At 39.4% G+C, this 25080-nt stretch overlaps 1 protein-coding gene across 8 annotated transcripts in view; it reads left to right on the top strand.

The window, feature by feature from the left end:
• The window catches only part of TEC (tec protein tyrosine kinase), a 61459-nt gene that overhangs the window by 23858 nt on the left and 12521 nt on the right, over positions 1-25080 (top strand). For 5 of the 8 annotated variants that reach the window (XM_086889520.1, XM_086889521.1, XM_086889522.1 and 2 more), the window contains 3 exons: positions 8645-8826; positions 22877-22978; positions 23990-24071. In XM_086889520.1, the coding sequence (XP_086745646.1) occupies positions 8689-8826; positions 22877-22978; positions 23990-24071 (322 nt within the window). In that variant the 5' untranslated portion in view covers positions 8645-8688. Of the gene's footprint in view, positions 1-3321; positions 3359-4804; positions 4886-8644; positions 8827-22876; positions 22979-23989; positions 24072-25080 lie in introns of those variants that run through there. The other 3 variants (XM_023925257.2, XM_023925256.2, XM_023925259.2) reach the window with 3 other exon arrangements.

Raw genomic sequence — 25080 nt, 5'->3', positions numbered from 1 at the left:
GCCACGCATGGGAACAGTAGTACAACATCTCTGCTGAAATGTAAATCATTGCTCATTTTCTGTTCGATCTCTTATGCTTCTTTTGTAGTGGAGGGGATGAATCCTGGTGAAAACAACACGGGAAAACTTGACAAATGAGAACTTGGATGTTTTCTGTTCCTCACTCACTGCTTTGGGTTTTTCCTGCACAGAAGGCAGTTCTGACCTGTAACTTTAGATAAGTTGTTCAGATATAGATAAATGTTGCTTTTTCACACCTACTGAGACCTGAGACTAGTCAGTTGCTCAGTAGGTGTGAAAAAGCAGCATTTATCAAGTGACCTTATAATACTACCTCAAAACAAAGACTTTGAAGGTAAATATATCCATTAGTTGACATGTGAGATGGGGCCAGTAGTTCATCATCTGAGTCAACTTCACAGCTTTGTCCTCATCAGTTCTCATGTTTGTTGGAGTATTTCTTACTGTGTAGCTTCCACAGAGTCTAGCAGGTGGAGAACAAGGAGTTCTTTGGTAGGTGGGGAACAAGGAGTTGTTTAGGGAAAAAGGGGTCTTGGAGTGTTTGGAAAGAGAAATAACTGAGGAAGTACTAGTCATTCCCTGTACATAAAGACAGTTATAATTTGTATGTATTTTAGTTAGACCATGTCAAGAGTGTCTTGAATACTGAAACAAATTGAGCTAATTTTGGTCTAATATATCATGTGCTTACCTGAGATTTTATAACATTTGAGAAGACAAGTTCAGCTTGTGAAGAAAGTAAATTAAGTTGACTCCTTTATGGTAGTTGAAAAGAAGGATACCCTCAGGCACTTATAGATTTGATTTGTTTTTCTCATATTTGTAGTTTTGTGTACAATAGCAATTGTCCTCCTACTTGAGAGTAAGCTTTAGGATTCTTTAACAGAATTAGGTTCAACCTCTGATTTAATAGACCTTTTATTTTTCCAACCTTCTAAATCTTCAGCTTCCTGGAGAAGTAGGAAAATCTTTTGCACAAGCATCACCCATTTCCTTTGCCAATCTCATCTTTGCCTGTTTCTTTAGTAAGTGGGTGTTACCATTTCTCTTCCTTTCTTATCAGTAGGGAATTTTTGGAAAAAAGGCTGAGGCAGCACTCTGCTTTACTAAATGTCCAGCCAGTGGGGTACTGGTGGAGTAGCCTTGGTCTCTGTAGAAGTGAAGCATACAGGCTCTGCTCTTTAGGAGCTTCTGCTCCTCCAAATCAATGCCATGCCAGTTTGGAGTTAGTTCTTCCATGTGCCTCTCTAATCTTACTTTGAAAACCCTTGCCAGAATAAAGTGGATTATTTTCTTTCAAAGGTACATAAATGTGTAAAAGGGATCAGTACACCACATGCCTCTTCCCAGTTCCCTCTTCCCTTTCTGTTCGTACTTCATCTTTTACATTTTCTCTGTCAGGTGAGGGTCAGTTATATTTGTGCAGGTAAACTAAGTTCTTCACCAGACCTTTGTGCTGCACAAGTGAATTAAGCAAATCTCTTTATACTCCTGCCTCATCTTGCACAGCTACAGTCAAACTTCTTGCAGCATCCTCAAGTCCTGGTGATGACACCATAAAGGGCAAAACCTGGTGGATGACAACAGAAAATTGTTTGCCATTTTCACTCTGCTTTATACATAGTATTTAGAATAAAAATAAAATTATTAAAAAAATAAAAATAGACTGAGCTATGAAGTCTGGACCTGGGAAAATCTGCTGTCTCCCTTTCAAGGGTTAATATCAAATACTGAAGTTTCAAAGTCTTTTTTTTGTGCCTTGCTTTTCCCATGCCCCAAACTAATTTTCAGTTTTATTGTCTTGCAGCAGAGAACATTACAAATGATAGAGGTTTTCAATCTGAATAAACTGAAGGCAAAATAGTCAATGCAGGTTTATAAATACTGCAAAGTTTTTGTGTGAGAGAAATAAGAAAACTACAAGTGCTCAGCTCTAGAGGAATGAATGAAAATATAAGAAGCTGTTGAGGATAGTGAAAATTAATTAGTCCATCTTTTGTATGGTATCCCATAGTGTTGCTAACTCAAACTTAGTACTAAATAATTTCAAGTAAAAAATGCCCATGTCAATATATTTTCTTCATCATGAATGCTGATAATGTAATTTTTGTTTCATAAATTTCCCAAATCATTTAGTTGTGAAGCTCTAAAGCTGTGAAAAGATAATTCAGTAACTGGAGTGTACTGCTTGCAGGAAGTCCTGGTAGGGAGTAATAGCTGAGTTTATAAATGATTTGGAGACGTGCACATGCCATTCTACTGAGTCATCATTATAAGGGGAAAAGAAACCCTTTTGGTGCTCTTACCATTTTTCCTGAGCTGTTCTGTGCACTTGGGCTCCACTTCTGTTTTGCAATGGTTGGTGAGCTGCTGCTCCAGTTTGGTGTGATAAACCACCTCAATGCCAACTGACCCTAAGAGGGACCGTCACTTGTCATTGTTTTCTTTGCTTACCCCAACTACCTAAGTTAGAATGCTAAAAGGAAACAAATTCTGTGTTTTGCAAAATGTAGTGAGCCTGTTTCCAAGAAATTTTGGAACACCGATTCTGATTGTTATCAAGTGCTCCTTCTGTGTATGTACATGAGTACCTTTCAGCTGAATAAAGGATATTTTGCAACATCACATGGTCTCAGAATCTCCAGTCAGAGTTGTCATAGAATTACCCTTAGTGTGTTTACTTTTAAACCTAAATTTCATACAGGCAAATATGAGTTTTATTTTTGCAGGGCTTGATTATATATAAAAGTAACCATTTATTGTTTGGCTGATTTTCAAAGAGAAATTAAGCTTTTGCAAACCTTTGGCTACAATTTTGAAATCTATTAGAAAGTAGTCCCCCCAAATTACATTTCTCATAGTCAAACAAAATCCAAACTTGCATATGATAGAAGTGGTTTCCGAGAGCCTGCTGTTAAAAAAAAAAAAAAAAAAGAGGGAAAAAAGAAATCTAAATATTTCTAAATATTTTTTACTTCTCCTTTTTCTGGATATGATACATTTTGCATAGTATTGCAGTATTTTCCCCTGAGCTTGAATTCTAAAATTATGACAGATTTTTGCTAAAATATATTTCTTTTGTAATTGCATTTCTCTGAAATTTACCTTTTGAATATTAATAGCAGTTGTGTTTTTTTTTTTTTTTGGAGTTTGAATTTGCAACTTTACATGTGGGGCAAAAAGGCAATACAAGAGTATATTTTGCAACCATTGCTTACACTGAGTAGTAATTATTCAAATAAGCCTGTGCCGAATACTTATGTAAATAACTGTTCACATGTAACTCGGTTCGTAGTTTCATGATAAAGCAACAGAAGCTCCAGCAGAAAAAAACAGGGTAAGGAGTTCTCCTTTTCTTGTTCCTTCTGCACTGTTCCTGCTCTCTACCCAGGGGAACACTGTGCTGCCTGTTCACTTGCCCTACTGCAGACTTTTGCAGGGACACAATATGAGCTTGATTAATTGAATTAATTGAAATGAAGGAGGAAAAATATTCCAGAACTAATAGATTTAAGGAAGGATTACAAGGTACCACTTGGGTTTTTAAAATGGACATTTTGATTGATACTTTCAAAAATTGAAGTAGTGAATATTCTATATATATTTATTTTTTTTTAATCTACTGTACCTAGGAGGTACATTTTCAATGTTAAATATCCAGGTCTGGAGTTGACATTGGTTTGGATTGATGTGTCCCAAATCTGAAAAAGAGCAGTTGTGCACGATGTGTGAAATGCAAGTCAGAAAGCTGAGGATGCTGATTTGTTAGATTGTCTGTCTTGGTTGCCCATCAGCTTAGCATGACTTTGCACTGAAGGACACAAATTCCTAAGGAAATATTATCATCACTTAGGAGGTGCTGAAACTCAGAAAACAGTTCCACCTTGCTTTTATTTTTCTTTTCAGCCACAAGTATTTCCTCCTGGTGCTCCTTTTGTATTGTTGTGATAAGTGTGCTTATCAGAATGCTTTCTTGTGAGCCCCCCCATGACTATGTGTGGTGCAAAGATTTGTTCCTTAAAAAGTGACAATTATTACATTTGGGTGAGAGAAACAGTGCTCAGACTGGATGCACTTTCTCCTTTCTGTTTGCTAGAACCTGCACTGGGAGTTTCATACATTTATTCATCTTTTTAAATGTTAAAGATGCTTACAGTCCACTAGGCTTTTGGTGACTAATTGTTTCAATAAACAAACACAATCTGGGAGCTGGGAGTGGGAACCAGAAGATATGTGGGGCGGGTTGTGTTGCAACACCTGATCTTGCCACATCTGTTAGTGGCTCCGTTTTCCCCAGTGAAAACTGGGAAAGGTGGCATGCATAAGAAGCTACAAGTGAAAATGTACTTTGTGCATTTGGACCAATATTGACTTAGAAAGCTTATCTGAACAGTTGTTTTCATTTCTTTTGAGGAAGGTGTATGGTGACTTCACGGCTGTACAGATTAATACTTGTATGATGTGAAGATGGGAAACAAACTGATGCCGATATTTTGATACTTAAAGTTGAGAATATTTTCCTGCCTTGAGAAAAGCTGAGAATCTCTAACTCTTTCTGATTTCTGCCATAATTCTGAGTCTTCAGCATCTCTGTAAATTAGATCGTCTTTGTTATCGTATAACTGAGGTTGGCAGGGAACAGGGCAACTCCTTGGCACCAGTTATATTGTGAAAAGTTTATATTGGGTGTCAGCCCGAAACTCCCACGGCTGTTTATAACAAGATAATGATGTGTCATGCAAACAGCTTCATGCTCTGAGGGATGGTCTGGAAACAAAGGACTATTTAGGGGGAAGTGAGGGCAGGGAAAATGTGCAGAAAAGGTCTAAAACTCTACTGAAGAAAGTAGTGATACATGGGTTTGGTAAGTGTGGCTGTTACAGGGGCTTCTTAATGGATTATTGCTATTCTGAAAAAGAACTTTCAGAATAATAGGTGAGGCTTCAGTTATCCTGAGCCTTATTTATTGAAATGGAAATGTATCTAGAGCCATTGACTTGGAAATAACCCCAAATAAAACAGGTTTCTGTGACCAAATGGAGATCCAAATGCTGGTCTTGTGACCTGGGAAACTGGTTCTAATCTGCTGAAATCTTCATAGCAGAGATAATTCAGTGTAGCAACCAAGTGCAGACATTTACTTATGTTTTTATTTTTTAACCCTGATTTTGTAAAAAAAGATATTTTTTTTTATTTTTGTATCATGTTAATATAACCTGGTAGAGAAATGAAATATATTAGCATTATCAGGATTGAAATTTGAAATCATAGTTAACTTTGAATCCTTCTTGCACTCTCTAATGCAGCACTCTAGGGATCTCTGAGTTCACAGTTTAGAAGATGGATAATTATTATGTTTTTCTTAAGTATAAGCAGAGAATTTTTATTATTGAGAATAGTAGAATTGTTTTGGGTGGGATGGGAACCCTTGAAGTTTTCTGTGCATTAAGCTGGTCTGAAAGTTATCACTGGCTTTTAATTTATTGGACAATGTTTGTATTTTCAGTTTGTGGTAGCATTCTTCCTTCTGCAATTAACTTCAGGATTGACAATTTATTTTTAGAAGGGCAATACATCAGAATTGGATAGCTTTAGTAGTTAAATAACATATCCAAGACAATTCCTGATTGAAAAAGATCTGCCTTCTTCCCGGAATGCAATATGACAGATTACCAACAAAATGTATATGTGTATGCATTTCAGAAGAAGAGAAATAACAAAAAGAGATTATCCATAATAATCACCATTTGCAGTCCAGTCATCATCTTTTACTTATGCGTCCTAGCCTGGCCTTATTTTGTAGTTCCATTTAAACCTCTAAATATTTTTTTTTAGCATATGAAGATGTATTCCTAGGAAGGAAAAGAATATTTTAAAACTGTTAACAGCTACTTCCAGCTGTTGAGATAGGCACAGTATAGGATATGAGAGCTCAGCTGGACAAACCAGGGAGTGAAAAGTAGTATCAAGACTAAACTGGAAGGCAAAGCGTATCATTTTATATATTGGGACAGCATAGGGTTAGGTTATAGGTTAATTGCTCACAAAATAAGACGTATTAAAGTGAGTTTGTTTACATTTTATTTTGTTAAAAATTAAATAGTGTAAGGCAATATTGTGAGGAGGTTTGTGGTTTTGCAAGATTCTCTGCCACAATTCTGTGAAATGTACTGTTTTGTCCATACTGAAGCTATGTTGCCTGCAGAGAAAAATGTACATGCCATTTCCCCTGTGAACTCTGAAATACTCTAATAGGTGCATAAAGTAAGCCCTGTGAAAAATGATTTTTTTTTTTTTTTTGCTTTACTCTAGGGCTTTGGTTTGGGTTATCCCCCTGCCCCCTCCACACAGTGAAGACAGTTCACAGTCACTGGTGCTTCAGCAGATGCTGTTGTTCCTTCTTCAAGCCATGGCTTCAGCTCCAGCCGTGCTGCTCTAGCCTGAGTTGCTCTCTAGTGTCTGCAGCTTCCCCTGGCTTTGGAGCACAGCTCAGGCAGGGAGGGCCCAAGTGGTGCCGTGGGCAGGGCTGGCAGAAAGTGAGCAAGGGAAAAGGGAGTGGGGAGAAAGATTTCTGGAACAGCTTTTCCACAAGCTCTCCCACACCTTTCATTCCTGCCTCTGTGCCACTTAATTTAATGAGTCTGTGCAGGCAGCTGCCTGTGCTGCATGATGAAATGTCTGGTTGGATCCCTTCCCTAAACTGCTTCCCAGCCTGGCAGGAGGAACGCCTGCACCTGCACAAGGCAGGCTGGCATGACAGGACATTGGTGAGTTGATGAGGGAGGAGGTCAGCTGTGTTTAAGCTGGCATCATTGCAAAGAACAGAGAGATTGCCTGACTATGTCTCTGGCAGGACCCTGGAGCCAAATTTGCAAACAAAGTAGCTGTGGGCGCATTGATTTTTATGTATAGCTAAGTTTGTTCTACAGGTATCAGCCATGGTGTAGAACTTAAAGCAGCTTTACTGAGTGACCAAAACCACCTGAATTCAATTGCTCAATTTTGATGGTCAACATGAAGTCTTTATAAACAGAAGTTTGAAGGCATATGCTTAGCAGTTTTTGAAAAATAAGCTTAAGTTCTTTGTTCTTGAACTGACATCCCCTAAACAACCATTTGTGTCTGAAAATGTTCATTAATAAAATTGGGGTAAATTTTCAAAATTACTTTTACTGATCCATCTTAGGTACAAAGGGTTGTAATAAATGGCATTATATCAGGCTGATGACTGGTCACTAGTGGAGTTCTCCAGGGCTTCATTTTAGGCCCAGCACTCTTCAACATCCTCAGAAACATCTTGAATGCAGGGTCAAAAGAATACTAAATGAAATTGCAAAAATACTAAATTGGGAGGAGCTATTGACTGCCTCAAGAGCAGAAAGAGGCCCTGCAGAGAGCCCTTGACAAATTTGAGAGATGGGAAATCACCAACCATATGAAGTTTAACAAGGGCACGTTCTGGATTCTGCACCTGGGATGGGGCAACCTTGGCTGTGTGTATAGACTGGGGAATGAGATGCTGGAAAGCAGTGCCACAGAAAGGGACCTGGGAGCCCTGGTCAGTGTTAAGTTGAACATGAGGCATCAGTGCCCTGGCAGCCAGGAGGGCCAACCCTGTCCTGGGGGCATCAGGCACAGCATGGCCAGCGGGCAAGGGAGGGGATTGTCCTGCTCTGCTCTGAGCTGGGGCAGCCTCATCTTGAACATTGTGTGCAGCTTTGGGTGCCACAATGTAAGAAAGACATTAAACTATTGGGGGGCATCCAAAGGAGGGTAACAAGGATGGTGAATCCATATGAAGAATGTTTGAGGACACTTGGTCTATTCAGTCTGGAGGAGACCGAGGGGAGACTTCATTGCAGTTGCAACTTCCTTGAGAGGGGAGGAGAAGGGACAGATATTGATCTCTTCTCTCTTGTGACCAGTGACAGGACCCAAAGGAACAGCCTGAGGTTGTGTCAGGAGAGGTTTAGATTGGATATTAGAAAAAGGTTCTTCACTTAGAGAATAGTTGGGCACTGGAACAGGCTCCACAGGGGAGTGGTCACAGCACCAAGCCTGACAGTTCAAGGAGAATTTGGACAATGCTGTCAGAAAAAATGGTGTGAAGATTGGGGCTGTGCTTTTCTGGGCCAGCAGTTTGACTTTCATGATCCTTATAGGTCTCTTTCATGCAGTATATTCTATGATTCTATGATCTTCAATTTTGTATATAGAACTCTTTTGCAAATTGCATTTATACATGCACAGACCTTAGCAATTAAAATTTCTATACAGGTTAGAAACTTCTACACAGGTTTGTGGCGAAGAGCAGTTGTACACTGCTGTTTGCCTGGAGCACATTGCAGACTTCTCACCTATATTCTCTGTGACATAGGCTGCAGTGTACCTTATTTCATCCCAGTCACGTACAGCTTTTGGCTTCCTGGGAATGTGCCAGTGCAGCCCTCAGCTGAGCAAATCCTGAACTTTTTAGTCTAATAATTAACTTCTGTAAACTTCCAGATGAGCTCCAGCTTTCTTTATATTCAGACAGTTTAAGTAGAAGCTCTTTTTGTGACAGAAATCTCCAATTCTGTGATCCTCCAAAGATCTGGTAATGTTTTATTCCTTATCTTCACAGGAACTGATGTTCAATGGCTAGAAGAGAGCTGACAAGTGGCTGAAATGAATGCGACTACTATCCTACAAGAGATTTTGATTAAAAGATCCCAGCAGAAGAAAAGGACTTCTCCCTTAAACTACAAGGAAAGGCTTTTTGTACTTACAAAGTCTATGCTAACATACTACGAAGGTCGAGCGGAGGTAGGAGACAAAGATTAATACTACCAATTTCCTTTATTCTTTTTTGCTTTTGTATGATACTGGCTTTTTTTCCTGCTGTGTGTCATACTATCAAGAGCTGATCGGGGAAATGGACATTAGTGGCCATGAATGTGAGCTGGCATTTCTCTCATTTGTACTGCAGGTATGGAGATAACTTACCTGGTAGTCAGTGTGAATTTGTTCTCAATCAGAGCAATAGTGCATAGTCAGGATGGCAGAAATGACATAAAACAGTGTTTAGAGGTGGTCATCAAAGCTGATTTTTTTTCTCTCTCCAGAGAGATGAAAGATAACTGCTGTAATGAATTGAGGAAAAGGTAGAAAAAGTTACAATTGCAGTTTCTTGTAGCCATGTATACTGTGGGGGCCATTACATTCACATCTGGCCATTAACTGCATTTGAACAGGAGAAAGAGCATTTGATAGGAGCAGTGCATTGCAGACCAAGCTCTGCAGACACGAGATCCATTACAGTGGATCATACAACCTGGTGATTGAAATGAAACTGAAAGCAGTTTATCTTTGACCATACAACCAACTCATCCTGGTAACCACTTTCTGTGTAAATTCAATTTCTCAGTAAGTCATTAGTCTAAACTGCAAATTCTCAGGCCAGCATTTTTTCAAATGAGCTCCAGACTCAGTTTCATCAAGGTCACCTGCCCCCAGAGTGCCCTGTCATATCCTCTGTGCTGGGGGTGAGATTTTGCACTTAAGTGAGGCTACTTTCCATGTTTGTCACAGTGCTCAAGAGGATTAAAATGACTGCAGTAGCTTGTGGAACATGTTGTATGCCTTGGGAAGCCATTTAAGAAATAAATCTTACTGGAGGGAACCCTGAAACCTCTTGTGTTGGCTGTCTTATCTCTGATAAAAGAAGAGGGTACAGGAGAGCTAAGGCTTGCTAAACGTGTTTCTCTGCCAGACCTTATGATTGCACCAGAACTGAGCTCACTTACCATGCTACAAGATGCTCACAGCAGTCTGTTCTCTGAAAGTGGCTTGGACACGGTCAAGGATTAAGAACAAAATCACAGACTGAGGTTGGAAGGAGCTTCTGGAGGCCATCTGATCCAAGCCCTCTGCTCAAGAGAAGCCACACAGAGCAGGTTGCTCAGAACCAGCTGGCTGTTGAATATTTCTGTCCAGTTGGTTGTTGAGTTTAGCCATGGATGAGTCTTCACAGCCTTGCTCGGCTGTGCTAGGGCACAGTCACCCTCACAGGAAAAAAGACCAGCATCGTTCCCTGATATTCAGATGGAGCCTTTTGTCTTTCAGTTTGTGCCCACTGCCTCTGGCCCTGTCACTGGACACTGCTAGCAATAATCCATCTCTGTCCTCTTTGCATACTCCTTTCAGGCATTTTATGTCCCCATTTTATGATGGCAGAGTGTATCAGTCACTCCTATTTTGGTGACTCTGGCCTCCTCCCAGAGAACAAAGAGGCGGGGGCTAAGAAGCCCTCTGAAATGTGTCTTGCATACTTATTCCATGTCAGGTTACATTCAGATCAAATAGAAATGTGACAAACAGGTTTTGCAGGTCTAGTTGTCACCCTTTAAAAAGTTACCACTTCCAGCTTCCCCACTTACAGCTTTCCCCTTCCATCTTTCCTTTTTCCCAGCAGGTTAATGTCCTCTGGCTAAAATGCTTTTCCAGGAGACTGACTGGTAGATCTCTCTGAGAGGGGGTTTAAACTGTCAGTTTTATTTGCAGTGAGATTAAGCAGGGCAGCCCATAGTGCCCTCAGTGGAGGATGAAGTAACTTAAAATATTTCAACCTAAGATAAAACCAGTTGGGCTGAAAATATATCTTATACCTATGCTAGGTCATCAGTTTGCTGCTGAAAAGACAGGTCCATTTCATCCCTGTCCTAGCCTTCCTAGACTCCCCCGTTGACTTGAATTGATTCTGGCCCTTCTTGGAATCCAAATTGCTCTGAAAGAAATTGCTAATCATGGAATCATAGAATGGGCTGGGTCAGGTGAGGACCTTAACATTGACCTAGTTCCAACCCCTCTGACAGACACTTTGCACTAGACCAGGTTTCTCAGAGCTCTATCCAACCTGGCCTAGAGCACTTCAAGGGATGGGGCCAGGGATGGGGCATCCATAACCTCTCTAGGCAACCTGTTCCAGTGCCTCATCACCCTCACAGTAAAAAACTATTTCCTAAAATCTAATCTAAACCTACTTGGAGTTGGAAGCTGTTCCCCCTTGTCCTGTCACTACATGCCCTTGGAAATAGTTTCTCTCTGTCTTTCTTGTAGGCTTCCTTCAGATGCTGGAAGGCCACAGTTAGGTCAGCAGAAAGATATTTGATCTGGTTTTATTTTTGCTGGATTGGTGTTCTGCTGGGTTAGCACGCTGCCTTAGCTGCATGCAGGCTGTAACAAGTGCCTGAGGCTGTGCCAGGTGGTGGAGGAGAACAGGATGCTCCGACTATTGGCAGTGGCAGGTTGTTAGACTGGCTCAGCCATAACGTATTACTTTCCAGCCTCAAACCATTTTCATTTTCACTGTTCCTCTCATTTTAGATTCTTCTAAGCATTAATGAGCATTTTATTTTATTAATGGTGTTGTCTGAAAATAGTGAGCTCTGATCTTAAAGGGGCATACTGAATATTTTTGTCTCTAAAAATACCCCACAACTGTAAGACAAAGATCTCTGTGGCACAGTTATTCCTTTATGTCTCTGGACAGCTTAAATGCAAAGATGTTTGTGGGTTTAATTATTTGTTTGGTTATTGTTTGGGTTTTTAAAGCCAATTATGGTGGCTATAAATATGTATTTACAGTAAGACAGCTGCATGTTCTGGCTGAGGTAATTTATATGTAGAAAAAAGAGTTATTAACCATCAAGATAATTCTGCCCCCTCTGAATAACTGGGGGTTTATTGCTGAATTAATGTGACTACTGTGTATGGTGGTTGGATTTAAAGACATGTCAGATGGAAGGATAGGTACAGACTGATTTAACTTTGGGCTTGGCAGTATTCAAAGTCCAGATTGGTAAGATAAGCATGGAAATCCCAAGCCAAGAGGATCTCACATCCTCATTTTAATCCCATAACTGCAGTGGTAGCAGTCTTGCCAGGAGTTCTGCTCCTCTAGGCAAGTGTGCAATTCCCAGTTTGATTGTTGGCCAATCTGAAGTAATTTCTTGTTTTCTTCCATTTTAATTTTTATGGAATTTCAGTAGAGAGTTCAAGAAAAACTTAGGGTTTGTGGGCATGTGAATAATCATATCACTTATTTTTAGAAACAAGACTAAAGTAAATCTTGTTAACCAGATTAGTCAATACTCAAAGTGTGGGCAAGTTTGGGTTATTAATAAAGTGACAGAATTAGGCATTTTGTATGTCTGGTGACAGAAGTGGAACATTTATGATAACAAAAAGCGGTCAACCATAGCAAATAGTGTTCATGTAAATGCTGCTGAGAGGTTTAATTGTTCTGTGCAGCCAGAATGGAGCATCACTCGCTCTTTGACCAGAAACTGTACGTTATAGACACCACTCTTCTCTGTACTTTCCTGTCCTATCTACTGAAAAAGTCCCATATACCTTATTTGGAGCAATAAATTATTATTTCCTAAACTTGACTACTAGCAACAGGCTAAAATCTTGTTTTAACTTGCTCATAACTGATTTGAATCTTTCTAGATGTGCTTTTAAGCATTGTACCTGTCATGGTACAATGGCAGTGCATGCCTGCAGTGAAGCTGGAACTGCACTGCTACCATGAGAAGGAGAAATACAGTTTTTTCACTTAAAGATATTGCTCTGCTGTAAGTCATGGAGCAGGGGAGTGAACTATCAATGGAGTGTAGCTACAGAATCAGTGAAGAAGCTGCATTTCAGGACTGGTTTCAAAACACAGAAGCCTGAGGAAGGAGAATGCTAGTTTAGGTCACCTGTGCAAAGCTCTACAATTACGATTAATATCATGGGAAACTTAATTTGCATAGGAAGCCAATAGGAGCTTGGCATTTACTGCTTAACTCCTGGGCATTGTGCTGTTGGATAAAAAATGTGCAAGAAGTATCACCTTTAGGCTTGTTAAAAAGATGGACATTAAGAAGCTTGAAAATAAAAATACATCAGGAACTGACTTGCCTTAAGCATCACAGAGATAGATTTTTAATCTCAGAAAAGAGCTATATTCTGTTTAAGCTGGGGTGTGTTCTCATTTTGTCCTTTTTTTCTTGGTCATAAATTCTGAGAATTAGTAAGTGTAGCTGTTGTGGAAATGGCATCATTGCACGATTGTGCAATATTAGGCTAAAATGATTATAAGCAAATAAAAAGGCTAAGCTAATGTTGTTTCTTGAAGCCCGTAATGGTTTATCAGCTGTCATTGTTGGAAAGAGTATTTTCTGTATTTTCTCCTAATGTTGCAAAAGTTGCTGTTGAAATCTGAGTGTGACGTGGTCCGTTTACAATGAAGACAAAAATTCACTATAGTAAGATATAACTGCATTGGTTTCCAAGCACAGAGTAATGAATATATAAAAGTAAGGAAGAAATAAAATATCTTCCTATTCTGGAGATGTACTATAAAATACATCTTGCTAACTATGCTACAGTCAGAAAGACTTAAGATATGTTCAGTATCTTCAAGCATGCATTGTAGACTTGCCAAGCCAGCATTAAACACATTTATGTAGACGGTAGTAACTAGTTTGAAAGTGGGAGGTGGGAGGCATTTTTTCACAAACTGGCCCTTGTTCTTGAGGACTGCTGCACTATTCTTACTGGTGTCAGCTGGAATCATGGATTGTAGTGCGACTTCTTTGGATATTCTAGTTGTATAGCAAAGGCAGTGTTTGTAGTGTTTGAGTGAGAAAACACAAGCATGAAATATTTTATTAGGAAATTTCTTTTCAATTTTGTGCAGTTTGAAAACTCAGCATAATACTTCAGGTGTGCTTCTGGTCATTTTCCTGGACTATTTTCTTCCAAGAAATCAAAACATACGAGTCAGTGTCAAATTGATAAGCAAATTTAAGCAATTTTGAAATTAACTAACTTGTTTGAAAATAAAATATTTCAAGCATGATTAAAAAAAAAAAAAATGGAATGGCTTTCTGTATTTTTTGACCAGCAAAAATTTAGCTGAAGTTTTAATTCAATTTTTTCCAAATTGCTAATTTCATCTTGGATGGAGTATAGATTTGAATTCCAAGGGGGCATTTGTGGAAATAACACCACATATGCATGGCCCTAGGTACATTTAGCTGTTTTCTGTCAAAAGTGAGCTCATACCTTGAATATTCAACTTAAAATTCCCTGGAGTTTATTTTCAAAGGATCAGTGCATTCATACTTTCATCTGTGTCTGTTTGGAAAATCAAACCTTAAGTGTCTATCTAAGAGTCTACCTTACCACTGAAATTTTAAACACCTCAGTAAATATCAGCTGGACAATGGAAGGGAGGATTCATTTTACCAGTGTCCCACAGTTGAAGTGCCCCACACACTGCTGTGCAGGGTGGCTGCAGAGAACAGTGTCATTTATTGCTCTTGAGTTAGCCAACAGGACAGACCACACAAAAATAGCATCCAAGCTACTATCTCCATCAGGGCTGTCCACCGTGTGCCCATGATTTATTGTCTTTTTCCTTGTGTGGCAAGGAGTTTGACTGCTGTGAATCCTTTCTCAGCACACGGTTAGAAGGTATCTCTGAACTGGGAGTCTGATGGCCCCAGGTGTAGCAGGCTTGCTGCTGTATTAAAAACAGCAATGATAGCAAGTAGCACGTACTTCACACAGGTTTTAGTTAGCTAATGCTGTCAGGGCATCTCACTTGAACTTAAAAGTGCCACCAGACTACAGGTTTTTGTTCTAGATGGCATTTTAGGCAAGGAAAAGTCTTCATGATGAAGGAAGGACAGTAAATGTAGGTGTTAAAGTACTTCTCACTGGTGGAAGAGTTGAAAAGAGCTGGTCTGTGCAAGTGAGATATCCTGCTAGTTTGTTGGTTTGAAAACTTTCACATTGATGTTTCTCGTGAGTGTGGTGCTTCCAAAAGGTGACACAGATCTGGTCATAATTTTATAAGTCCTTGTCAGTGTGTAGACTATTAGGATCCTCATATCTATTGCACCCGTGCAATGTTCCCTTTAACCATGATATTTCTCTCTCTCTTTGTCACTCAGCTTGATTACCAGTGATACTCTTTAGTTTGAAAGTGTGCCGACGTGTGCTTTGGTTACTGTCCTCCCACACAAGGCCCAGCACGCTTGACTTAACCTTTCCATCCACAGCAGCTTGCACTGACCATGAATATGAAGCTGACTATGAGCTTATGAACATTAAATTTCTTTATGCTTTAGAATCTTTATTGTTTGTTCATGTTTGCTGTTTGGATAGTTGACAGCAATAAGTATTTTACATTGGATTTTGCATTTTCAAAAGGCATAGGCTAAATCCTGGTTCCTGTGGTTACCCTGCATGTGTTTGGGTGGACAGGAGTCTGCAATGTTAGAAGGGAGGACGAGAAGGGGGAGAGTTAGGGCTGCAATGCCCATTAGCTCTGGAACTGCTGCACAGAGGATATTGGAGTAGGCACATCACTTACTGCTGTGGAGTCAAGTAGAAGGCGTCTGAGCAACTGATCTGGGGAGGTACAGAATGCTCTTGTCTTCAGTGGCAGTAGTGATATTTGCCATTAGGATCAGACTTGTGTGAAAACTTTATTGTGTAAACAGGACTGTTACAACTGATAAAAACCAACCAGGATATAAATGAAAAAAAAGCAGAATGAAAACCTGAACATTTTGGGGGGTTGTTCATTTTGAAAGTCTCTTCCTAAGGAAAAAACGTCCTTCTGTAAGGGCTGTCTTTGGTTCTTGTAATTTGAATATAGAGGAGACAGAAGCTACTGAAATTACAGTGGTGATATTTTAAGGAAGGAAAAATAAAAGCTCTGGGGCCCACTCTGAAGCTGTAGGTTTCAGGGTAAAATTGCGTAGCTTCATTGCGACACTAATATTGTGCAAATACTTCATTTAGAGCATAACAACATTACAGAGCTTCAAAAAGCTGTGCTTCTTACTTTTCTATTTTAACAGAAGATTAATTCATTCTACTGTTGTTTCCTATTGTGCTTACCCTTTATTATTTTAAAAATAATTACCCTGATTTATGGGATCTCCTTAGTCATTGCATATGTGATTTAATTATTTTATATAAATGAAAGCATGATTCAGTATTACAATGCTTCTGATCACTTCACTGATTGCTCTTGTTTTTTAATGTAAGATAAATAGCTTCTGAAACTAGTAGGTTTATAGAGCGTTTTTTTTGTTCCAAGTCACACGTCATAATGATAGAGCTTTCTTAACATACTTGAGAGTGAAAACTGTAAGTTGGAGGCATAACATAAAGCTGTTCATGTGAATGGGAGCAGCTTTGGGAAGCATGGGAATGGTCACTTGTAAAGGGCAATTCATAAAGAAACCTAAGTTGGAAAAAAAAAAAAAAAGTTGGTTATACTGTAGAAATTATTCCTTATTTTCTCTAAAATCTACTGAAAGAAAAGTCAGTTATAAAATGAGAATCTGTAGTAATCATCTTTCTACAAGAATTTTGATTTTTATGAGATGCAGCAAATGAGATGTAGATGAAGTTGAAAAGCACAGGTTGTAGCTGTGGAGATATAGGCATGGATGAGAATATTTACCTTACAACTAGACAGGAGTGGATGAATCTTAAAGGTCTTAAGAAGGAAGAACTGGAAAATAGATGAGAGAAGGCTACAGAAGGCCTAGTTTTTTTAAAAATTGTGCAGAAGAGAAGCTGAGAAACTTTAATCTCTGAAGATAATTTAGAGAAAAATGCATGGAAAACCAGGCTTGTTGAAGGTACCTGGAAGATGCAGAAATTGCACACCAGCCAGCAAAGAAACAAAACAAAATAAACAAACCAAAATAATCTCAGACTATTTTATGCTTTGTCTGCTATGGGGTAACAAGTCTTGTGGGTAGCACAGATATCCTGTGTTTTCATCCAAGTAAGGGTTTTTTGACAGTGCTGAACAAGACATCTTCATATGTCAGCATTAGAAATTACATATATGAACTTACTGTAAATCTGATTGCAGAGCACATGGGAAGCTGGTACTGTGTTGAATAGGCATTGGTGGCTTGTTTTAAGATTGAGAGCCTGTCTTGAATGGATTATCCTATTCTGCATTTTAGCATTTTCACTACTGATGCTGTTGTTGGAATAGAAGCTCATCAAGCTCTCAGGTGAAATAAAACTTGAAGGAGCTGCAAGTGTTTTGAAAAACAAGTCTAGAAATTTATGTGGTATATTTGGATTAGGTGTGTGGTGCTTTATTTATCTTTTTTATTATTTTTTTTTTTTTAATTTTGTAGAATGCAATTCAATGTGGACAAGTAAAAGAGGCAAGAATGCTGAAATATTCAGATAAAGAATGACAATAAGTAGCCAAGTGTCAGGCTGTCCCCAGCAGGACCTGGGTTACAGAGTAGTGGATCATAAACTGGACAGGCATCAATGATACTTTGCAAAAGGCAGGTATTACATCAGGATGAAAAAACATGACTCCAAATCCTTATAATTAGATAACAGGGCATTGGCTGCAGTGCTGCATCTGGTTTGGGGCAGTAAGTTCCAAGAAACATGTGGATCTGCCTGTGAGGTTCAGGGCAGGAGCAGCAGGAAGGATGAGCTTCCCAAAAGCCAGTGATGAAGGGTTGGTAAGTGGAAATGCAATTGTTTAAAGCAGAGAGATGTTCTGGAATCTCAAAAGACAGAGTAGGCCTCTCAGCTGTGTGGCTGTGGAGTCCATCATCTGAACCTTGAGAAAGTAGCTAAGGCAGCTGGTGCCTTGGCTGAGTGACCTCTTGGGTCTTGTTTTGGGCTCTGGTCACTTGCCTGTGTTGCTTGTGGACTTGGGCTCTCCTCTCTGCGTGGCTCAGGTTGTCCAAGTCTAGTGCTCAGACAGCATGGAGGCTGAGTTAGGGCTGAATGCAAGGTGTCACTCGCACAGCAGAGCCAGAGAGGGGTCCTGAGCGGGGAGAAAACAGCACAGAAATGAGACAGCTGGGCTGGGCAGGCTGAGAGCTCTGTGACTTCACAAAAAACCAAGAGGACAAGACTTGTCTGAAAGGTACAGCAGTTAATTTGACAGCTGAAGGGCTGTAGGTTATTTAAGGCGTGATATGGTTGGAGACCTGGCTGATTTATTATGTGTCCTTTACTTTTATGAGGTTGCAGCACTGTATCATATCTGCGGTTGTGCACGTTCGACTGGCTGCCTCTCCATTGCAGGAGAAGAGTAAGTTACAGATAATGCACTGTAGTCATGGTTAGGAAGTTGGAGAATCTGTTTTTGTGCTTCTCAGTCTCTCCAGTGCTGGTCATTGACATCTGCTGAGCAGCCAGGCCATGATAATAGATTCTGAGTTTCTTAATTTGCAAGACAGGGTTTAAAACTTTACTCTTCTCAATTATGTTTGTATTTTTTTCCCCCTTTGAATTCTTCCTATCCTGTCAGATATTGAATCAGGTCAGACTAGATTAGAATGATAATCTTTTGCTTTTCCTATCAATTCTAGCCATTTTTGAAAGGTAGATAAAAATACTTGATACTTGCTTTTATTAATAATTAAAAAAAATATTTGAAAGGAGAAGGACATTCTTCAATGTATTTGACACACTGGAAAATACAGGAATGGAAAATGTAGCCACCTAACACCTAGCTACAGTAATTATATTTGCAAAATCCATAATTGCTTGCCTCAAGAGGGAACTGCAGAAGTATCCAGCCAGTGGTTCTTATTAATAAATCGCAATACTGATAAAAGAAACAAAAGCCCAAAACCTGAAAGCCCAACCTTCCTCCCTGCAAAGAACCCAAAAATGAAAACACCCATACATTTGGCTCTGGAGCATATTCTGTCAGAGCAGCTGTCTGTAGGCAGTGTTGGCTTAGCCAGGCTTTTCGTGGTTTTGCAAGTTTGAAGAGGCACTCCATAAAAGGAGATAAAAGTAGGGCTACACTTGTGAGAACACATGGGTCACATGCTGATGACCTCAGGATTTCCTACATGGGGGTAAGCATGGAAGAAAGAAATAGTATGAACAAGGAAAGAGAGAGCATGAGGGAGACAAAATCTAGATATTTCTTGCCAGCTGGGCTGAATTATGCATGTTTTCATTGAGGCTTTTTTCCCCAAATCTAATGTCCTTTGTATTGTTCAACACCCCCCCATACACACATACTTCTGTAGGGGTAAGCAGTGCAGTGTGTTCATCAGCAAAGAGGAAATACACTGAAGAAAACTTTTCATCTGATAGCGAGGATATGGGCTTCTGAAGCTGTAGAGCTTTTGTATTTAGCAGAGGAGTAATTCCAAATGTACAGAAGATCAGCTGTTTGATTGTACACTTATCTAACACTTGGATATTTCTTGTCTTACTGTATTCTAAGATGATTTTTTAAGGAATTGTGTAATCCTATATTTCTTCCATATCTGACAACACAGGTCTAATATTATGACTTCTTCATGTTACTGTTTAATATGCTGAAATAAAGAGGAATAGCTTATTTTTTTTGGATTGCATGGGAACAAGACTTGACCATACCCATTGTGAGCAAGGAGCAGGACTTCTAAAACTGTAAATCAGTATTTTGAAACATAGGCAAATGTGAAATATGTTTGGCATTTTGAAAAGCTTTGTATAGTAGTTTCTGTATAGTCACTTCCCTTTTGTTATTTTTAGTAAGAAGATACATTAAAAAAGAAAACCCACACCATAAACCCCAACCTCTACTGTGACTTTGAAGCACATATATTACCTATTTGTTTTCCTTGTTGGGATTTAATATTTTTATACCTTTATCACTGTTCTAACCATATTTGCTTCTACAAGCCTCCCTCTAGAGGCATATATATATATATGTATCTTTAGTAAAGAAGCACACCAGGTTTGATAGAATCCTCTGTGAATACTTGTGTCCCATTCAGAGAGCATGCAGGAATGTTCTGGTGACATACTGCTACTTCTACAGTAAATCTAACATTTTTCTACTCTGTTAGCCTTCTTCCACCTTGAAAATAGAGAATCTTTAAAAACATCTCTCTGCTTCCTGCACTTTGGCATTGCTTGATTAGCCAATGTATTAATTTTGTCTCTTTGTAGGTCACTTGTTGGAAAGAGTGGGTTATGGTTGAATTTCTCAGGGCTGGCTCATGCTTGCATCTCTACTTCCCAACTTCTTCAGAGCTTGAGCTCTGCCTTGATTCTGCATTTAATATCTGCTGTACAGGTGTAGAGCCCATGGAACCCATTTGCCTGTAGAATAAATGCAACACGGTTATGGTATACAAGATGTCCCATTATTATAAAGGAAAGTCATCTAAGTAGGGAGGAGAGAGAAATTGCAGTGGTCTCTTTAACATTTTTCTTGAGTCATTCTTTCTTGCTTCTGTGCACCCATAGTTTGTTAATGAGTAATGGTCAGCTAAAACAGAGCTGCACATTTGGCATTAATACCTGTTGCTTCTGATGTGATCTGAAAATGTCTTGAGCAGTAGGTTTGTTTTTAGTTTCACATATGCATTTAAAAAAACAAACTATAGAATATGCAAAACCAGAAGAATCTTCCATGACATTAGGTTTAATAAGGTGGATTGACTTGTGAGGTGGGTCAGATTTGTATTAGCTTAATTTAGTATCTTGTGATGAAGCAAACTGAGCCACCCTAAATCATGAAAGCATACAAAGGTATGAGTTTGGGAGTACAATTACTGGAATGATGTTCTGTGCATCAGGGGATTTCCTTTATGTTTTTCCCCCCAAACATTAGGTGGTTATCTAGATGGATTCCTGTCCTTTGTCCTTCTGTCAGTGTCCTCTGAGTGAGCACTCCCGGAGTGCCAGAATTGTCATGAAAATCTCTGAGCCCAGGAGGAGGGTGATTCAGATAAAATAGTAGTGTATTCCTCTAAGGGATTTCTGTTATTCTGGATACAAAAACCCCCTCCAATGTATATTGTCTGTCCTTCAACCTCAGTTAACCAGCAGGTGAGATCCAAGCAATATGAGTACCCCTCTGGACACAGAAAGCAGGGCAGATAAATTACAGGAGCGGTGTTTCTTCTTCTTTGCATGTTGTTGTGCAAGAAAGAGGTCTGGAGAGATGTCTTCAGCATGGTTATGTGGAGTGCTGAGTTCTGGGGTTTGTGAAAACGCTGATCTCCTTTGGACCCTCCTGTTCTGCCTTGGTTAATCTGGCAGCCCTGAAACTGCCAGGTCAGCCACACAGTGACAAGGAGAGGGAGTGACAAAGAGTACTGCCTGCTCTGCCAAGTGATTTCAGTAACAACTTTTGGCTTTTGCATGAAAGCATTTACTTTAGAGAGTCAATGTTCAAGTAAGGGGATACTGTAGAATATCCTGAGTTTGGAAGTGACCAGCATAAAATAAACAGAAAATTTAAAATGATTTTTTGGTAAAAAAATCCAAGGTTGCATACTTGGTACAAAATTCTTTTTCAGCATTGCTTGATAAATCTTTGTAGTATAGCTCATGGTAATGTTTATGATTTTACTTTTTTCCTTTATAGTTGGTTAAAATGCCTAATTCCCCAATACATTCCCCTTAAAAAACCCCACCTCCCTTGTGTATGTTGGTTTTTGTCGTAACAAATAACAGTTGCAGCTCTATCTGAACTTACCCTTTGTCATTCTTCCTGATGCTGACCATGATGTACCTGAATTCTTCATGCATGTTTTCTCTGCACTATTCTACATAAGACTCAGGGTGCTAAATGCATTTTAAGTGTTGATGAAACTTAATGGGCAATTAACTATAGTGTTTCTAGGGTGATGGAATTACAACTGCTGTATTTGAAATTGTTCTTTGCGTCTGCTTACAAGTCTGTGTTTTCAGTTGCTTGTGGTTGTACCAGACTTCTGCTATTTGGGCTAAAGTTTCCATCCCCAAGAGGGGAGCTGAGTAAGGATTGGCATGTCTCAAATAATTCAGTAATTGCTAATTACTTCCACTTTGTGTGAACAGTGCCAGTCTTTCATAAGAGTTCATAAGTACTCTGGACTGGATGTTCTGGATGTGCTTGGCAAATCAATTTTTTGGATGTGTATTAGTTCAGTACCAGCCCTGAGCTGCTATTACTTTTGTTCCAGATTCCAGTAGAAACCTCCTCTCCTATGAGAGATTTTGTTCTCTCAAAAGTGAGAGGTGGCACTATACAGTCCTTCTGTGGATTTCAGTGTAGACTAAGGCCCAGGACACCTGCCTCTCATTATCAGCTGTTCTTCCAAGGGGCTGCCTCTCCACAGTGTTGAACTATGCTGTCATTCCATGTGCTGTGCAGCACCTGCTGAGCACCTGTGCCTTCTTTAAAATGCTCATAATTATTAGTGTAGGTGACTGAATCTGCTCAGATTTAGCCTCTGCTTTTGAATTTGCTTCTCTGGCATTCTGCTAGCTTTGTTCAAAGAAGTTCCTTTGATACCAACCCCATTTTGGTCCAGGGTTACATCCATATCTTCTGCTTTCTGTCTCATCAGGGACTTGTGTTACCTGTGTAACATCCAAATTTCTCTGGAACCTTAGTGGAACACAGCAGAAGCCTCCAAATGGTGGGAGCACTTCAGCAACAGAACAAGGGAGCAGATGAGATGATACCAGTTTTAATCATATTTTAAACTCAGCAAAGGGGAAGCACTCCTTTTTTCTCAAGTTATTTTTTGTAAAGAGGACTATATTAAACCTAAGATTACATCTGGTTGGAAACTTTCTATGTAAAGAACTGGTACTTTTCACTCAGCAAATTTACTGTACTCAGTGCATTTTCAAGAGTGCAGATCTTTATACCCTCAGTTTTCAGACAACTTCTCCAGTTAAAGTCACATGAAGTGAAATCACTGTTATAAGTGGGAAAGAAATCAAGATATCTCTGCTAAAAGAAAAAGAGAATTAGATAAATTTCTTATATTTTTACAATTTTTTTTCTTTTCTCTTGTAGAAAAAATACAGAAAAGGATCTGTGGATATTTCAAGGATTAAATGTGTAGAAGTTGTAAAAAGTGATGGCATTATTCCATGTCAGAATAAATATCCTTTTCAGGTATGTTTTTTAATAGAAAATACATAAATTACAGTGCTCTTTTCAAAAACACTAGATCATTTGGACATAACTGCCCTTAAACTTACTGTCAATTCCAAGTAATGAGCCTATTCTCTGTCTCTTTTGGGCTGGTGGGAGGTAGTTCAGGATTAATGGTTAAAACACATCCTCTGCAAGCTCTTCTGCCCTTGCAGTCCCTTCCCTTGGGAGTTAGGCTATGTACACTTATTCTTTTCCTCACTCTCTCAGCTTGAATTTTGACTGGAAACTGCTCTGCCCTGGTCTTCTGCTGGAACAAATGAGCTGACAGCCCAATTTCTCTGTCTTCTTTCTTTCACATTGAATTAAATCTAGTTACCATGAAATTATATAGGAATAAAAAAATTTGCTTGCTTTTTTTTTTTTTTTGCTTTTTTTTTTTTTTTCCCACTGTGAATTGAATGGAAATGAACACAGAAAACGAATTGCATAGAGGGGAAAAGAAAAATGTGGGGGGTTGAATGCTGTGCCCCCTTACTATAGAGGGAATGGAGTGAGGAGGAATTCCACTGCTGGAGAGGGGCAGCAGTGACTGATCCATTTTTCCCAGAGCAATACTTGCTTTCTGCCAATACAAGCAGTGGAGAAATAAAAAATAAAAATCACTCCAGAGCAGTACTGAATCAGATGGGAGAATGTCTTATTACAAAATAGCTTTCATTCATTAAATTGAACTGTTTTTAGAAAAAACACAGTGAAGAATGAACAAAGCAAAATGTGAAGCAAGCGTTTTAAGGAATGCTGAAAAGATAATATACCATTACAAAATTCTTCCTAATTCTCCTGAAAACATCATATCTGAATAATAAATCTTAATAACTTTTCCCAGTTTCTGCATTTTGTCCCTGAATACACTAATTTTGCCAAAAGTAACAGTCATTTGTCTTGTTCTGTTTCCTCTGTTTCTTTAGGATGAAATGAATTTACATTATGAGGTGGATGTATTTTGATTATTTCTCTTCTCCCCTCCAGGTTGTATATGATGCTAATACGCTTTATGTTTTTGCACCAAGTCCGCAAAGCCGGGATCAGTGGGTGAGGAACCTGAAAGAAGGTAATGGCAATTGCTGGTACTTAAACTCTAACATAGGCAGATACCTGTGCTTGAGCTGTCTGCAGGGATTGGAGTTAACTTGGTGCTGTGTTTTGGATTTGTGGCCAAAGCAGTGTTAAAAACATACCAGTAGTTGCTGCAGAGCAGGGCTTGCACAGCATGGAGGATTTGCCTTTTTCCTTCTCTGCCCCCACAGTAGGTTGGAGGTGGACAAGAGGCTGGGAGGTGACACAGCCAGGAGAGCAGGGATCCAAAGGGATATTCCAGGCCATTTAAAGTTGTGCTCTGCAATAAAAACTGGGGTAGAGGAAGGCAGGGATTAGGGTTTTTTTCCTTCCCTATTGGCCGCTGCACAGGGGCTGGCTGGGCATTGGTCTGCTTGTGGGAGATGGTGAGTGATTTACTTTACTTCTGGGTTCTTTTTTTCTCTCTTTTGGTTATTAAAGTCTTTATCTGAAGCCATAAGTTTTCATCTCTTGTTCTTTCTATTCCTTCCTTCCCTCATTCCATTGGGTTGTGGGAGTGGGTGAGTGCCTGCGTGGGTGCTTAGGTGCTGGCTAGCATCAAGCCATGGCAAATTACAAAAATAAAATGGTAGAGTTTCTGCTGCTTATATCCACCAATTTTAATTTGTTATTGGGCCAGCTTATCACTTGTATACACAGGGTGTGGCAATAGGTACTGAGAGCCTCAAATACTGACTGATTTTGTGAAGTGCAGCTGAAATCAGAATTTGACTCTGCTTTTGCACCATGAGTTAAAAAGTTTATCCATGCTAGCTGATGGCATCACTGAAAAGTTTTGTTTGCATGTAGCTAGGCAACATTGTGGGCCTTAAGCTGATGGAAAGTGATAGGAGGTATCTCTGCTGAGATGTGATCAGATAGTTGCTTTCACAGTGAGAAAAGGGCTTCTTTTTATTAGCCTCTTAATGCCCTCTCTCACCATCAGATGCTGGCATTAATTACAGGTGGTCTATAAAGTAGTAAAAAATGATTTCTGGGCTGGG

The sequence above is a fragment of the Cyanistes caeruleus genome, chromosome 5, assembly GCF_971803275.1.
Source record: "Cyanistes caeruleus chromosome 5, bCyaCae1.hap1.1, whole genome shotgun sequence".
NCBI lineage: Eukaryota > Metazoa > Chordata > Aves > Passeriformes > Paridae > Cyanistes > Cyanistes caeruleus.
This window is presented reverse-complemented; position numbering and strand designations above follow the sequence as displayed.